We start from the raw sequence: 15,553 nt of genomic DNA on the forward strand, positions 1-15,553 counted from the left end.
ATAAGACGACGGCCATCACGGCCTCCCCTCCCTCCTATCCCTGAAGCACACCACAGCTCCCGGATTCGGCACGATATCCTGGGCAACCTCAATATTCCCTCCCGAGTGCCCCTCCTCAAACCGCCAGTCGTATGCCAGCAGCAGATGGGCAAGCGCCACCTTGAGCTCGGCAGCGGCGAAAAAGCGGCCAGGGCAAGCATGCGCCCCGTGGCCGAAGCCGATATGCTGGGTGCTGGTAGTGGCGTACTGCCACTTGTTGCCGCTTCTACTTTCAGTCCCAGCGGGAGTGGCTGCTGCTGACGATGACTCTTCACGCAGGCGGAGGAAGCGGTCGCCGATGAAGCTGTCGGGGTCAGGGAATGTGGTCGGGTCACGCAGGGCCTCTGATGTTGAGACGGCGAGCATGGAGCCCGCGGGGATGGACAGGTCGGGTAGGGAAGGGAGGACGACGTCGGCGGTGGCGATGCGGGTCATGAGAGCTTATGATTTGAAAGGAGGGTTAGAGGTCAGCGGTATGTCAAGGAAGTGGTGTGTGGCCACGGGCTCGGCCGGTGCCCTCGGCCGATGGTAGAGAGAAACCACTCACTCAGATGCACGGGATTCAACCGCTGAGACTCCTTCAGCACGCTGTCCATCAGCCGCATGCGCATCAGCGTCGACTTGGTCCACACGCCGTCGTCGCCTTCCTCGGCGAGTGCGCGCCGCACCTCGTCGCGCAACGGCTCGATCCACTCCGGGTGCTCGCAGAGATCAAACATCACCCTCGTCAGCGCCATCGACGTCGTATGCACGGCCACCAGCGAGAGAGCGAGCTGACCGGCCGCCACATCCGTGTCCTTCCCGTGCTTTCTCGACACTTCCTCCTGCCAGTGGAGCGCGTCGTCCGAGTTCCCGCTCTTCTCGGCTAGCGCCGCAATCAATCTTCGCGCCTGGGCTTCGCAGGCTCTCAGCCGCCGACGCTCCGGGAGTAAGTGCTGCACAAATGGCCGCATTGCGGGGGGCCAGCTGCGCAGGGCGCGCACGAACGGGATGACGTAATGAGCATATTCGGTGGAGATGCGGAGCCACGATTCGTCGCGGGCGGCGCTTTCGCCGAGGAAGACACGGGCGGAGAGCCGGGCGACGAGGTGCACGGCTGCAGGGTACAAGACGATGGGTGTCCAGTCTGGATAGCTGGCCTGTCTGATTACTACCCTTTTTCTCCGGTCGCTTCTACCCTCGGTAGGGGCTCTTGCTTACCTTTGGATGGGGAAAAGCCCTGCTTGATGGCCAGCGCTGCTTCGGTCGCCAGAGCGGCTGTGAGCTTGCCTGTGTTACGTAAAATCAACTGAACTGTTCTCCGAAGTGATGAAAGGGGAGGTGAAGAGGAGGTGAAGAGGCTCACGCACCTATCCTACTTGTCAAATTCACTCTGACCACCTCATTAAAGACGTCGTCGTGCTCCACGATGAACCTGAAGCCGATCATGCCACCAGCTATGGATATTCCAGGAAGTCTGATAAAGAATGACTGAACAATACCCGACATGTGTATCAGTCACCGCTATCGACCCGTTTGCTCAGATTCCAACAACGTGGTGGATTTCCTCACCTTGGCAATGGTTTCATGGAATGAGAGATCCCGATGGCTTTTAATCTCGTCCAAATGCTTGGCTGGGAGGACGATTAGCGGGCCGGTCGGTGTCAAGACCTGAAATGGTTTTCGGAGCTGCACACATGGAAAATGTCCATTTTGTCAGTATCGGGTACAACGAAGAGCATTTCTTGCGAGCAACGGCGGCTGTAGCATGCCTTTGCGGTCGCCTCATCCAGGATCGATCTGGAGTGTTCGGCGTAGCGCTGTTTAGCCTGCGAGACGGTGTCCCCGGGCCGCATGCCCACGATCTCGAGGCCGGGGTGAACTTTGTCATCATCCAGGTAGCGGCGCGGCGCACCAAGGATCAACAAGAGCAGGATCAAGAAGATCGTCGCGACGAGGGTGGGCGTCCGTGTGGGGGCCGAGACAAGCTCCCGGAGAAAGCTGTCAGCTTCATGGACCGACATTACGTCTTTGAAGACGGAGAGACCAAAGCCTGTCTTTTGCCGGCGGACGGGCTTTTTATTGAGTGCCCCGAGATCAACACGGACGCCTTGTCAAACGTTTCACGGCGGGGCGGTCCGCTGATTTCTTTGCCGTTTCCCGCGCGCTTCTTCGTTGGCCTATGCCCGAGTTGAACAATTCCCCGGCGGATACCGGTAGCCCTATCGGCCTAGCAACTTCCTCCAACGGCAGTTGATCTCCCTTGCCGGACTTTCAGCCCTCTCTTACCAATGTAACTTGCCCTGTTACGATATAGTGTGTTTCAACCTCCGCAAAAAGCCTTTATATCCAATCCATCTCCCGCGCTAGAGATCCCGAGAAGTGGCCCACCTATCAATCGCCAAGATCTTATCAAGTGATGGTACCCTTGCGTGCCCGGCGCTAGCGGCGCGTGCGGATGCAGAGCGTAGTACACGAAGTCAACAAGCAGACCACCACCCACGAGGTACGACCAAGTGAATTCAACAATTAAAAAACCACGTCCTAGGAAGCAGGACAGAAGCAATTTAGATGACGTTGGAGATTGTAAATGTTAGTAGTGAGGAGTTTCACAAATTCGCAAAGTTCCGTCTAGAGGCTGTAAGCTATCATATCGTTACCTTTCTTGGAAAAGCGGCTTACCAATTGGGGCAATTGATTGGGATGTCTTTGCAAGCTTAAGGGAATAAGCATTTTCATGTCGCGAGGTTAGAAATAAGACCGTGGTAGAGCACGTTCACTGCAATATACTAAGCACTCCAGGTGATTTCTTACCACCAGCGACAGTTCATGGTGCACGAAGTTTTGCAGGAATCATTCCCCGGCCAGAGAAAAGTCTGACGTTCTCTGCGTATCGAGGTCTCAAGCAGCCATTGCAAACCTTGATTAGAAGCACTGTTGAACTCAAAAAAACGTGTGATTAAAACTTCTTTTGCCCATCCCGTGTCGCATTTGGTGTCGAGACGCATCGACAGCCGCTCCGTTGTTGCAAGCTTCAGTACAGATTTCCTCGAAGGCGATGCGGATACGTGGGATTCAAGTATATGACTAGAAATTCCGTGCGAGACTAGCTCACACTTCCTTCCAAGGAAAAACGGTGAATCGATTTGGACATGTTTCTGATTGCTGTGAAAAGAGCGTGTGTCGACCCGTGATTCCTGGCTAAAAGAAAAAGAGAGCGAAAGAGAGAAAAGAAAACAAAAGATACCGCAACATGAACGAGTTAACTCTGCAGGCTCCAAGCACACCCATCATGCGCTACTCTCCGTATCCAATTTGACCCGTCGAGACTTCAGTCCGATCCATCCCCCATAGCCCTCATTTCTTATTCTTATCCTCTGGTTCCGAATAGTGGCAAACGAGGTCGTGGAAACTGACTCCATGATACACACCCTCCGTCTTGATCTCGTACTCCGTGGCCCGAGACTTCAAAGTCATGGTGTATGGTACACTGAGCTCGTATCGATGGACGGTCGCGGAGGCAATGACGCTGCTGTTCGCCGGCGCAGTGACATTGAAGGTGTCTGAGAATGACTCGGTGGTTGTGGTCGTTGTTCCCCACTTGAACTCGCTGCTGACGGTCGTTGACACGCTGATCTTGCCGTCGGCCACAATGGGTATGCCAGCGGAAAATTCAAGCCCCACTGTGACCGCGAAGCCGCGGGTATACTCGAACGACGACTCCCGCTGCTCTGACTTGGTGAATGTTGAAGAAAGGCTCTGGGGCACCGAGGTGTCATTGACCAGTCGCTGCCGAGCAATCACGAGTGGGACCGAGTTCACTATCTCCCCTTTGTCGACGTCGAAGTGAATGCTTTCAACGTCCATGTCCTCGAACAAAAAGTGGAAATACTGGTCGTCGTACTTGTCGCCGTCTGCGTGGAAGTTCCCAACCTCTGGGGACATGTGGGTGCGCGAGAACAGGACGGTGTTGGAGTAGGGACAGACTAGTCGAAAGTAGTTGGTGAGCTTCCCGGTGCCTGGCTCGAGTACAAACCAGTTGTCAGAGTAGCTGCCGCCCGAAACATCGATGGTTCCGACATAGGGTTTCATGTTGGTTCGAGACCAAATCACTTCCTTGGTCCGATCGCTCTTGATCAAGTACCGCCCTTCGTGCTCTCCGGACCCCGGAACCAGCTGCCACCACTGGTCGGCGTATATCTCACCGAGAGGGAAATGGCCAAAGGATGGAGACTCATGGTGGCGGGAGAATAAAACACAGGAGCTCGCAAATCCGGCGAGGCGGAAGGAGATCCCCTCTGGGGGGATATACAAGGCTGGCTTCTGCTTGAGACTGCCCATTGTGGTAATAGACTGGAGAGGAGGTTGAGTGATGAATGTGAATTGGGAGAGAAAGAAGGCTTTCTTATATACAGCAGCGACAAGACAGACCACAAAAACTTCTCGGTCTGCTACTACTGATGAGATTGAGACGCTAATACGGTGAGCTTCGGCGCCGGAAGCCATGCATTTACCGAATAGAGCAGTGATTGACTTCCAGTACCTATGGTGTTTCCTCTCTCATGCTGGCTTGCGAACCACCACTCTCATTCCTTCCAGATGTGTTATAGCACAGCTGAGGCGTGATGGACAACCTGCAACCTGCGAAAACCCTGGGTGCCGTGGCTGAGCTGAAGTTCATGTCGTCAGCTCAGAAAGGTGTTACACAACACTCGTGCTTGGAAGACTTGACAGGCGTCTGGTTGATTGGTTGACAGCGTTCAGCCGCACTCTGGTGCAACTCAAAAACGCGCGGGGTACAGTTGCGATAGCCGAGTTCGAGAACTGTAACACCCGGTAGAAAGATCCGTATGGATTGTATAGCGGAGCTCTCAATTCGCAATCAAGGTGTTGCGATTTCATCACCTAGAAGATAGTATGGGTATTAGGGATTATGCGGAAGATCGAGTTCCATATCCATGTACCACCCTATCTGAATCCTCTTTGGCCACGCTTATGGAGCTGGTGCCGTCAACCCCACCTTAGATCTATTGGTCTGCCGCTCGAAAGATGATCGCGCATATGCTAGTCCGAAAGCAAGCAGCAATAAAGCGACAAGTTTAAACTACCCTCGTTTTCACTTCCCTAGTGCGCATTGCATAACGCTATCTGGATCGTTGCGTCGTCACCATGCTTCCGAAGTGCATTGTACGGAGAATCCGTAATGGATCGACCAGTCCACGCAACCTCAGCTGAGGAGAAGCCATGGCAAGCATGGATCAAGATTGAAAGTTCGAGTAGATGACTTTGAGACACCAAGGCAGTCAAGGTTTCACCGCGCCTACTACTGGACCTCGGTGACCATTGAAACAAAAAGGACACAACGGAAGTCATGTCAGGCGGGCCAGTCAGCTTACTTCCCCATCATATATCACCGGTTGTGGTCAGCGGACATAGAAAATCAGCTTGCTTACTTGCCGCATCGTTGGCGGACGATTATGCGGCCAACAACTCCATTCCTAGACATGACTACATTCGATTCCCAACACTCAACTCTGTCCTACACAGTCCTACCATTACTAACCAACACCTTGAGTACGTCGACTTTTTCGCGACTGCGATTTGCATTAGAGGAGTGACCGCACGGCCTACCAATTTCTACCCCGCCTCGGCCTTTTGACTAATTAGGCCAATGCTCTCCACCGGGACGGACAGACATGCTGCCAGAGGTAGCCAAATGATGGAACACATGGAAGCATTTTCCGATGCCCTCAAAGGTGTACCTGGCTAAGAGGCCCACCTGCACTGGTAGGTTGCAGGGTTCTCCGAGATCCTGGAAGATGCTAGCGATCCGGGAGGGGAACCGAAAGGTGATTTGGATGAATAAGCCGTGCGGGAAGGACGACTGGGATCTGTACGATGCGGATGCGGAGGTTGATCCGGTGAAGCTGCATCCGTCCTGCTTAGAAGCGAGAGCTCACAGCTTGCAGCTACTCAAGATATCACATGTACACTGTCCGAAGGCTCAGATATTGCAGCGATACAGTATGGAAACCTATCCAGTATCGCGCTAAGTGGATAGACCCTTCTCGAAAGCTGATACTACGTGGAAGCTTTGGCTTGATAGTAGGACGTAGAAGAGTATGGGTGAATGGTGGTACTTCTTGGAATCAATGCCTCCAGACAGTCAATGGGAAGTTCGCACTCATCTGCTCGGTGAATACCATGGACGCCTTTAGCTACGTTGATATCCGTGGCTGTGCTCGGCGCTGATCATGGAACAACTTGGACCAAATTTATGACGATGACCACAATCTGGACAGCGACTTTGTCTTTTCCACTCCCAGAAGGATGGATACTTGCTCAGCCGCACGCGAAGAAAACGATAAGTCTTCTGGTTTTCGAAAACCCTGAGATGAACTCCCTCACGGGCAGCGTGAACTTCAGCCAATGAAAACTTCCGCACGCCGCAGCTGCCCGACGACAGTCGTAACGCTACGGCTCCGGCGTATCAACAAGCAATCCAATCTTCTATCCTTCGGGGCACCTCTTCATAGCAAGATTTGTCCTGTCGACGGCCTTCTGCATTTCAGCTGCTTCAGCAAGGATCACTTCAACGTGGGCAAAGTCAACTTTGTCGTCCATTTATTTGGTCTCCTTTGTCCTTCTCCGAGACACCAGAATTTAATATCCGTTAAAAAAAAACCGGAAAAGGAATTTTTTTTGGAGCTACACAGCGGCAAGCGGGAAAGCCTGAGTGAGTGAGAATGAGAACGGGTTGAGTGCCAGTCAGGCAGTCGGGTGGAAGAGCGGCATGGTAGAGCTCCGCTAATAGAGACCGGAAGGAGAGAGGTGAGTTGAGGCGGAATTCTATCGAGCGGAGCGGGGCTGTGGCTTGGAGCGAGAGGACGGCTTTCTAAATCATTAGGGAATTCTGCAGCGTAGCTGGTCGGGTTGGTGACGTAAGTCGCAGCAGGTCCAGCCAACCCGCTAAAACTGTTAACTATCCAATGGTGATGATTGTGGAGAGACATGGTGCCAAGACTTGCTTGCGCCGGGGATATATGTAGAATTCCACAAGCGAAAGAGTAGATACGGGCATGTAAACAAGATGGTGGTCCGGGGTATGGTTTACTGTTGCACAATGCTGACGTGCAGGTGAACTCCAGGCAGCCAGTTACTGCGCGGCTTACAGACAGACTTCGTTCACCACGCTTGATGACACAATCCCCTTCTTTTGGACATGGAAATTGTCACTACCGTCCCTCATGCCGTCTACACTACAGGAAAGGTACCATTCACACACCTCCGCGAACTGGGTCGAGGTGTTTCCGTGATCGTTGACGAGATTGAACCTCCGAAGTGAACCCCAGAGCTGGGGCACATTTCCAATCGAAGCACCTTCGCATCGGTACTGGCATCATATTGTTAGGCATTTGCTCATGTAGCATTCACCAATTCCAAGGAAGTGTCCGAGTTGTATGCTGATCAAAAAGCGATTACGTAGATAAAGACATACGAAGAGCTGAATACTGAAGAAAACCAGACAGGTAAACATGAAGCCAGCAACGACACAAACCGAATTATTTCCCACCAATGGGCCCACCAACAGGACCTCCTTCCAACGCCCGAAGCATGTCGTCATCGACTCCGGCCTTCTGCCTCTTCACCGGTTTTAGCTCTCCTATCTTGTGCTCCCCTTTCATCTCCGGCGACCCCCGCTCCCTGGGCGGCGTGACAGTCTTTCCACTCCCACCATGACCGCCCCCAGAATGCAACATGGCAGCAGGGCTCCTCGGCCTCTCCAACCCACTCGTCCTCCTCAGATTATTCCGATGCACATGACCTTCCTCATCTGTCCCCAGAAACTCCCACGATTCCGGCATGCCCACCTTCTCCAGCTCCCCCAGCCTCTGCTCCTTCCCCTTCGGCGCCTTCCACCCCTCCACCCCCTCCTGCGCATCCTTGCACTTCCTCCACGCCTCCTCCTTCCCCAACACATCACCCAGCCTAACCTGCAACCTCCCAAACGTCGCCACATCCCCCGCACTCCACCCCCCACATGCCGCATGCGTCACCCGCAACAACTCAAACTCCCTCGCCGCCACCACCGCCGCCTCCTCCCTCCCAAAAACGCCATGCTCCACCCCCTCCAACACCCCCCTCAACACGCTCCCCCGCACCTCCAACGCCGCCCCCGCCTCCCCCGCCACGACATCCAACCCCGCCAACAGCCTCAACATCCCCAACGTCTCCCCATCCAACAACCCCCACGTCCGCCGCAAATTATACGCCATATCCGCCGCCAGATGCAACGCCTGCGCCCTGCACCCGGGCAGCTGGAACCTTACCTGCACCAGCCGCGCGCCCAGCGCCACGACCGTGTGCGCGGGCCACGGCGCGGCTCCCCCGCCGCCGGGCGCGTTGTGCCGCGACGACCACGCGGCGGAGAGCACCGCCTCGAGCGCCTCCCAGTTGCGCAGCTCGCCCAGCAGCCCGACGAGCTGGTTGAGGTCGTGCAGGGGCATGGCGGTGACGCCGAGGGCGTCGAGGCGCGCGACGGCGAGGCGGAGGAAGGAGGAGGCGTCGTCGGTGAGGAGGGCGCGGAGTTTTTTGTCGGGGCATTGGGGGACGGGAGGGGCGCGGGGGGCGGTGGTGGTGGTGGGGCCGGTGGTGGAGCCGGTGGAGGTGGTGCTGGAAGAAGATGGTTCGGTGCGGCCGCTGAGGCGGAGGGCGAGGCGGAAGGCGGTCGAGACGTTGTCTTGCGAGGAGAAGGTCGAGTAGAGGGTGAGGAAGCGGATGATGTAGCCGCTGAGCTCGTGGGCGTCGCGGAAGCGCGAGGCTTGGAGGTGGTCGAGGAGGGTGGAGGCGGCGGACTGGACGACGACGTGGTCGCGGCCGGTGGTGCCCATTTCGTGGAGGCAGGTGCGGAAGAAGGCGCGGAAGGTGGATGAGGTGGCTTGGGCGTCGAATACGCGGGCGAAGCGCTGGAGGAGGTCGGCTTCGGTTTGCTTGCTTTCTTCGGGGCGGGAGTGGGTGGTGTAGAAGGCGACGAGGCGCGCGCCGTGGGAGAAGAGCGTGTCGAAGCTGACGTCGGCTTTGACGGCGCGCGTGTAGTTTTGGTGGAGGAGGCGTTCGGTCATGAGCGTGGCCATCAGTTCGCTGAAGTGGTGCCGGCCGTCGGCGAGGGCTTCCTCCATGGCGACGACGAAGGCGAACGAGTGTTGGCCCGCACCCTGCAGGTTGAATGCGTTGTTGCCCGTGGTTTGGTACTCGCCCGACACGATCTGGCGGCGGATGGTGGTGTGCAGGTCCACGGCCGTCTGGCGGTGCTCCAGCTGCACGTACATGCGGACAATCGAGTGGGCGGCATCGACCTGCTTCTCGGCGCTGCGCTCCTTGACGAGGATGTCGCGGATGGCGGTTTGGAGCAGCTCGAGGGCTTGGGTGCGGCTCTCCTTGGAATCGCTGTTGGCACAGAACTCGCTGAGCTGTCGCATCGCCTGGCTGGACGCGAAGCCATGCGTGGCCGCCGTCTTGTGGATTTCCTCGCGGTAGATGGTGAGACCCTTGGACGAGGTGCCCTTCTGCTTCGAGTACAGGTTCGCCAGGCGCTGGCGGCACTCCGTGAGGGACTTGAGCAGCTTTTGATCCACAGCCGTCGTCTTGCCCGACCAAGACAGAGCCTTTTCGTAGAGAGGCACGGCGCGTTCGCTGTGCTCTTCGCTGTGCTCGTACATCTCAGCCAGCCGCAGCGACGCCTTGATGCTGACCTCACTGTCTTCGCCGAATAGCACCACGACACGCTGCTGATATTCAGTGGTGATCTGCAGCAGCATCTTGTCGTCGACTTTGAGCTTCGTTTGCAGCACGTCGAAGAACCCAACGTACAACCCTTCGACGCGTTGCTCCGTCCAGCCGTAGCCGGTGCTCTGCGTCAGCACCGTCTTCCAGAGCTTGGTGTAGAGCTTCCGGGCATCGCCCCATCGCTGCGTCTCAATGTACATTTCGCACATTGCAAAGGCAGCCTCGATGGCTTCTTTTTCCAGTATCTCGTCGTCCGACGCCTTGCTGAGCGCCTTCACGATCTCAACGAAGTACCTCTCCGCATCCTCGTCCCGCTGCAGCTCTCGACAGCTCCTGGCCAGCCGGTACGCCGTCATGATGGTCACGGCATCCGACGCGGTCAACGTCTTCTTTTGCATGGCGTGCAGATCCATCAAGACGTCGACGGCCTTGTCGAATTGGTAGACGGTCTCGTAGAACTCGACCAACTGGTACGCGGCGCGGGTGCAGCGCTCGTCGCGCACGCCGAGGACCTTGGTGGCCTGGAAGACGCGCACGTGGATATGCTCCGCCCTGCTGATCTGCCGCTGGGTGAAGTAGCAGAAGGCCAGGCGCTTGGCCGTTGCGATGGCGACGATGCGGTCCGCGTCGCGGGATGGCAGCTCGGGTTTGCCCGAGGCGGCGATGACCGAGGGCCACGCGACTTCGAGGGCTTTGATGCAGGTGCTTGTTGCCTTGCGCCACTGCTTTTGGGAGACGTAGAAGGAGCTGAGAGTACCGGCGGTGGTGACGAGGCTGGCCGATGCCGAGCTGGAAGTCTTGTGCTCCCTTTTGGATGACGATGATGAAATGGTTTCTGAAGGGCCAGAGGCAGAGGGCGTGGACATGGTCTTTATGATCGAGGTGATGGACTCCATGATTTCCTCAAGCTCGCTGATCGATTCCTCCGACACCTCGCGGCTTTCAGTCGAGGAAGAAGAGGAGGAGGAGGAGGAGTTAGCCGTCGCCCCGATCTTTGCCTCCATCAATTCTCTCGAGACATTGGACAGGCACATAGCCGTCTCCACGGCCAAGGCACTGTGCTGCTCGTTCACGCGGCGTAGATAGCCCCACATGCTGCTGAAGACTTTCTTCGCAGCCTCCAGCAAGCGGTGCTGCTGCAGCTCGCGGCCGATAGCAAGGATATTGCGCAGCTGATGGTCGGACAGCCTGTTCTCCGTGTCCAGCTCGTCCTGATACTCGGTCCACACGCCGACCAGCACATTCTGGGCATCCTGCGCCCGTCCATGGTGATGCAAAAAGGTCTGATACGCCATGGCCACCTCGAGCTTCCGCTCCTGCAGCGTCACCGACCCGCGGCTCTGGCACGCCTGGGTGAGCGACTGCCACAGCTCCGTCAGCACCTCCTCGGCGCGCTGCACCTGGCCGTTCTTCTCGTAAAACGCCACCATATCCCGGGCCGCCCTGACCAGCGCCGGGTCCGACAGCGAGAGCGAGCGCCGGGCACGTTCGTACTTGGAGATGCGCATGCGTGTCAGCTGTTCCGTGTTGCCCGCCTCCTTGAGCAGCGCCATCAGGCCCTCCAGCACCTCCTCCGTCACCGCGTGGTGCGTGCCGTAGTGCTCGATGCACATGTTGTGCAGCTCCTCCTCCAGCTCGATCGCCCGCGCCATCTTGCCCGATTCCTTGTACAGCTGGACGAGCATGCGCGCGTACTTGATCGTGTGCTGCGCCGAGGCGCCGCGCGAGTGACGCTGGTACCCGACGAGGTACTCGAGGAGCTCTTCGCGCGTCGTCAGGTTCTCCTTTGTGGGCTGGGTCGTGTCGATGAAGCCGGAGACGACGATGGAGACCATGCTGCTTTGCTTGCCGAAGAGTCGGGATCCGAGGGTGAAGGCGTCGTGGTAGTAGGTGCTGGCCTCCTTGGTGTTGGACACCATTTGGTGTGTGCGGGCGAGGGACACTAGGGTTTGGAAGATGGCTTCTTCGTGGTCCGGGACGACCGTTTGGCGGAGTTGCAGGGCCAGCGTGTGGTACGACACCATCTCGGCCGTCCAGCAAGAGTGCTCGAGCACGGCGAGCGTCGTGGATGCCGGGAAGACGTACTTGAATTCGGATGTGAGCTTGTGCTTGCCGTCCTTCATGTACATGGGCGACTGCTTGAAGTGAACGGCCCAGTACCGCGCCGTGTATTCCAACAGGCTGTGGTTGTCAAACATGCGTTCCAGCATGTCCGCCGGCATCGGCTCCACTGATGGTTCACAGTGTTCCGTCACCGACATTTTGACATCGGCCAGGCAGCGGTTGACCATGTCGCAGCTGGCTTCCTGCATGTTGAATGGGAAGCGAGCTTCCTTGGCCCCGAAGTCTTTCACGGCCGACGCCAGCTCGACCAACTGCTGTTGAATCAGAGGGAACCGGAAACGGACCACGCCGTCTTGTATGCGGATCAGAGGGCCCAGGGCATGGCGCAAGTCGTTCTCGGCGTCGGAGATTCGCGTGGATGCCGTGAGCTGGGACGTGTCTACTGCCAGGAAGGTCCTGATTTCCCGGACCGTCAAAGGCCTTTGTGCGGCCAGGAGCCAGGCAACAGTGGATCTCGTGTCCCGTTGGTGCAGGTCCACCATGTCCACGAGCTTCTTGCCGCACTCGGCCATGGTGCGTGGGGCCCTGTCCAGCGCGCTCATCATGCCTGACAGGGTCTTCTCGCGTTTGCTCATTTCGAGGAGGAGCATGGCGTGGGCGAACGACCCGTCTCCAAGAGCCACCACGCGGTGGACCAAGTTGGACTTTTCGTTGTTGTTCAGCGACGGGAACGACGAGCTGACGACTCCATGCAGGACACGGTCCATGTCCTGCTGCACGTGTTTCGTCTCGATGGTGAACAGCCGCGCTCGGTGCGATCCGGCTTTCTTCAGCGGCTCCGACATCACGACTGCCTTGGTGCCGCTGCTCTGCGAGGTTATGGAGTGCAACCGGTCCAGCACCCTCACGCCGGCATCATCGCCGCCAACAACCTTGTCCAGGCCGTCAACGATCAGCATGGTACGCTTACGCTTCAGGGCTCCCTCCATGGCGGTCCACAGGGCCTGCTCCATAGCAAGACCGTCGACAGGAGGCCGCTGCTCGAGAGCCAGGATCTGCTCGTACAAGTCCACATCGCCAATGCTGCTGTCGAACACTTGGAGCAGCAGGCCCTTGGCGATGCTGAGCGGCGAAATCTCCGTCTTAAAGTCGCTCTCGACAAAGAAACACGCCACGTTGTAGCTGGCTCGGTCCTGCTGGCGTCGCAACCTCTCCATGATCCACTGCGAGAGCACGGTTTTGCCGCAGCCCGGCTTGCCCGTGACGAGAAAAACGTTGTCGTCGCCCGACGTGAACTCTCGGAGCATCGGATCAAACCATTCGCACGTGTACTCGACGTGGCGCTCGCGCGACTTCAGCTTTTTCGAAAAGTGAGCCCGGACGACCGTGTCACTGGGCGAGAGGAAGTACCGGATCTGCTCGATTTCGGTGGTGATGTCCTTGCCGAAGCGCATTTGCAGCTGCGTTTTCCAGAACGACGCGATTATGTGCTCCCTGGATGAAAACAGGGCGTCGGCGCGGCGTGCGAATCGAGCGTCGAACTCGGCAATGCTGCCGCCGTTGACGTAGTGTACGGAGACGTCCACGACGAGACTGACGAGGTCACCGTAGGCGGTTGCCAGGCTCTCTTGGACATTGTTCCCACTGCTGCTGAACATGTCTTTGTTCTCGGAGAATTGGGCGAGCATGAGGGCGGCGTCGTTGAAGAGCGCAAACGCCGTGTGAATCATGTCAAGCCGCTGCATCCCCATTTCCAACAGCACGCGGCAGCTGCCCCAGATCAGCTGCGCCGCGTCGTCGCCGCAGTTCATGACGCTCTGGGCGGCTACCTGGAAGTGATGCACCGCGCTGCCGAAGAACTCGGCCCACTGCAGCACCCGGTCCCACTTGCTGCCTTGGTGGGGCATGTAGCGGAGGCGCAGATGTGCGACGTAGTCGAGGAACCCGTCCACATTTTTGATTTCGTTCTCCATGAGTGTACGCTGCGGGGTGCTGAGCTCATTTCTCACCTTGCCCGACGCTCGCATAGTGCTGTCTCGCAGTATGGTGACGCTGGACCGACGTACCGTAGTGGGCGATACGTCAAATGAGTCTTTTCTCTTGTTGGCCAAATCACTGTCGATGAAGAGCGGATGCTCTCTTCCGGGTCTGTTAGCACAGCTCTCAGGGGCCATGGTTTGGTCTTACCCATTGGTGTGATATTCCGCCATCTTGAAGGGGAAATTGACTGCCAGTTACGATTGGATATCAGCGTTGAGGTGGCTTAGTGAAGGGTTTGGCGGGCGTATTATAGATGATACAAGTAAATCCAGAGTGACGAATGCCCTTGACCCTTGGACTGAAAGAAGAGTGATGAGCGCCCTTCTTATGTTCATTTTGTGGCTTGCTCTAACTAGTGGCTGGACTTTGCACGAGACAATGCTAGTACAGCTACGCAATCATTGTGAAGTCATGCCAGCCTCGCATCTGGACCGGCTCTCCTCCAGAAGAGACGCGGCGCGCGCTCGGGTCGTGGGGGATCGTTTGGGACTCAGTAAATGTGCAATTCCAGCCGCACACCAGCCATTGCGCGATGCACGCTTGACTGATGAGGCATCAGCCTGCCAAAAAGAGGAAGCTGAATGAGGTACTCCAGTGCCAAGCGCGCGACGACTCACCTCCGACAGCAGGCCGTCCGGAAGATAGTGCGTCGATTGCAATAGGTCATCACTTGCTCCACTCGGCACGGACGAGGATGGATACATGGCAAAACCAATCGGCACAGCTCCAGATCACGTTGTTCCCCAAACATCTTCTCAGGTAGACCCCGACTAGCGTATCCGGACCCCGCACGGGACGGGACGCGACTCTTGACCAGCCATTCCCATGTCATCGTACATGTACAAGTACGTATCGATGGCAGGGATTCGTCCGATCGCCAGAGCTTTGGCGTTCGCCCAAGTTAGTATCTATGCGCAATGACACGACCTTCTTCTACTACAACAACTTCTGCCGACCGCGGCACGTTCGGTCCCAGAGAACATCACCATCCGGCATACACGCGAGTCGAACCATTGTAGCTTGCCCGATTCAGCGCAATGGAAGCTTGTATTCCTCTCTCAGTGTCTCGCTGCGTGAATCAGGCAACTGGAATCCTCGGACGGATCGAATTTCAAGTGATTCATTCGCCAGTGCCCCTCACCGGCTGCCTCACTAACGATATCAATTCTACGTATGATAAAAATGTCAATTGGAATCGTCACGAAGGCTGGCACACTAGGTCTTCATACCGTGTGCCAAGGCGCGAGCGCTGCGCCCAAATACGACCTGTCAAAAACTCTTGACTTTACGAACCTTCCTGCTTATCTTCATCCAACGTATGCTAAGCGAGGACCACGCCGAGACCGATTGAAGATCATGCCTTGCACAGGCGTGTGGCTGGAAGACATGCACCGGCGGAGAACTGAGGGCTCTTTCAATTTCCCTTGGTTGTAGAGATGGTAGTGGAGGCCTAAAGATGTTAAGCAAACCATTAGAACTACTATTATTTACCCCACATCATTGGCGAGTTAGTTGATTTTTAGCGGGCGGGTGGCAGGGACAACGACCCGAAGGATTATCCCTTCCGCGCAGGCCGCGCGGCGCTATCATCGAACTGAAGATCCCAGCCAGCCCGCTGCAGGTGGTTGGAGTCCAGCCGCTACTC

General features: G+C 56.9%; 3 protein-coding genes across 3 annotated transcripts; all 3 read right to left on the reverse strand.

Annotated features, from left to right (window-relative positions):
- Positions 1 to 15: 15 nt before the first annotated feature.
- On the reverse strand, positions 16 to 2,042 carry BKCO1_1000567 (cytochrome p450; the record flags this gene model as incomplete). Its single annotated transcript, XM_020269978.1, has 6 exons — positions 16 to 479; positions 587 to 1,165; positions 1,240 to 1,308; positions 1,389 to 1,509; positions 1,591 to 1,707; positions 1,749 to 2,042. 6 exons carry the CDS (start codon positions 2,040 to 2,042, stop codon positions 16 to 18), a joined length of 1,644 nt encoding a protein of 547 aa, XP_020135516.1.
- Positions 2,043 to 3,375: 1,333 nt separating this feature from the next.
- Positions 3,376 to 4,359, reverse strand: BKCO1_1000568 (natterin-like protein; the record flags this gene model as incomplete). Its single annotated transcript, XM_020269979.1, has 1 exon — positions 3,376 to 4,359. The coding sequence occupies one exon, from the start codon at positions 4,357 to 4,359 to the stop codon at positions 3,376 to 3,378; it is 984 nt and encodes a 327-aa protein (XP_020135513.1).
- Positions 4,360 to 7,580: 3,221 nt separating this feature from the next.
- BKCO1_1000569 (nacht domain protein) lies at positions 7,581 to 14,078 on the reverse strand (the record flags this gene model as incomplete). Its single annotated transcript, XM_020269980.1, has 2 exons — positions 7,581 to 14,007; positions 14,056 to 14,078. 2 exons carry the CDS (start codon positions 14,076 to 14,078, stop codon positions 7,581 to 7,583), a joined length of 6,450 nt encoding a protein of 2,149 aa, XP_020135512.1.
- Positions 14,079 to 15,553: the final 1,475 nt, after the last annotated feature.

Source organism: Diplodia corticola (genome assembly GCF_001883845.1).
Source record: "Diplodia corticola strain CBS 112549 chromosome Unknown scaffold1, whole genome shotgun sequence".
In the NCBI taxonomy this organism is placed as follows: domain Eukaryota; kingdom Fungi; phylum Ascomycota; class Dothideomycetes; order Botryosphaeriales; family Botryosphaeriaceae; genus Diplodia; species Diplodia corticola.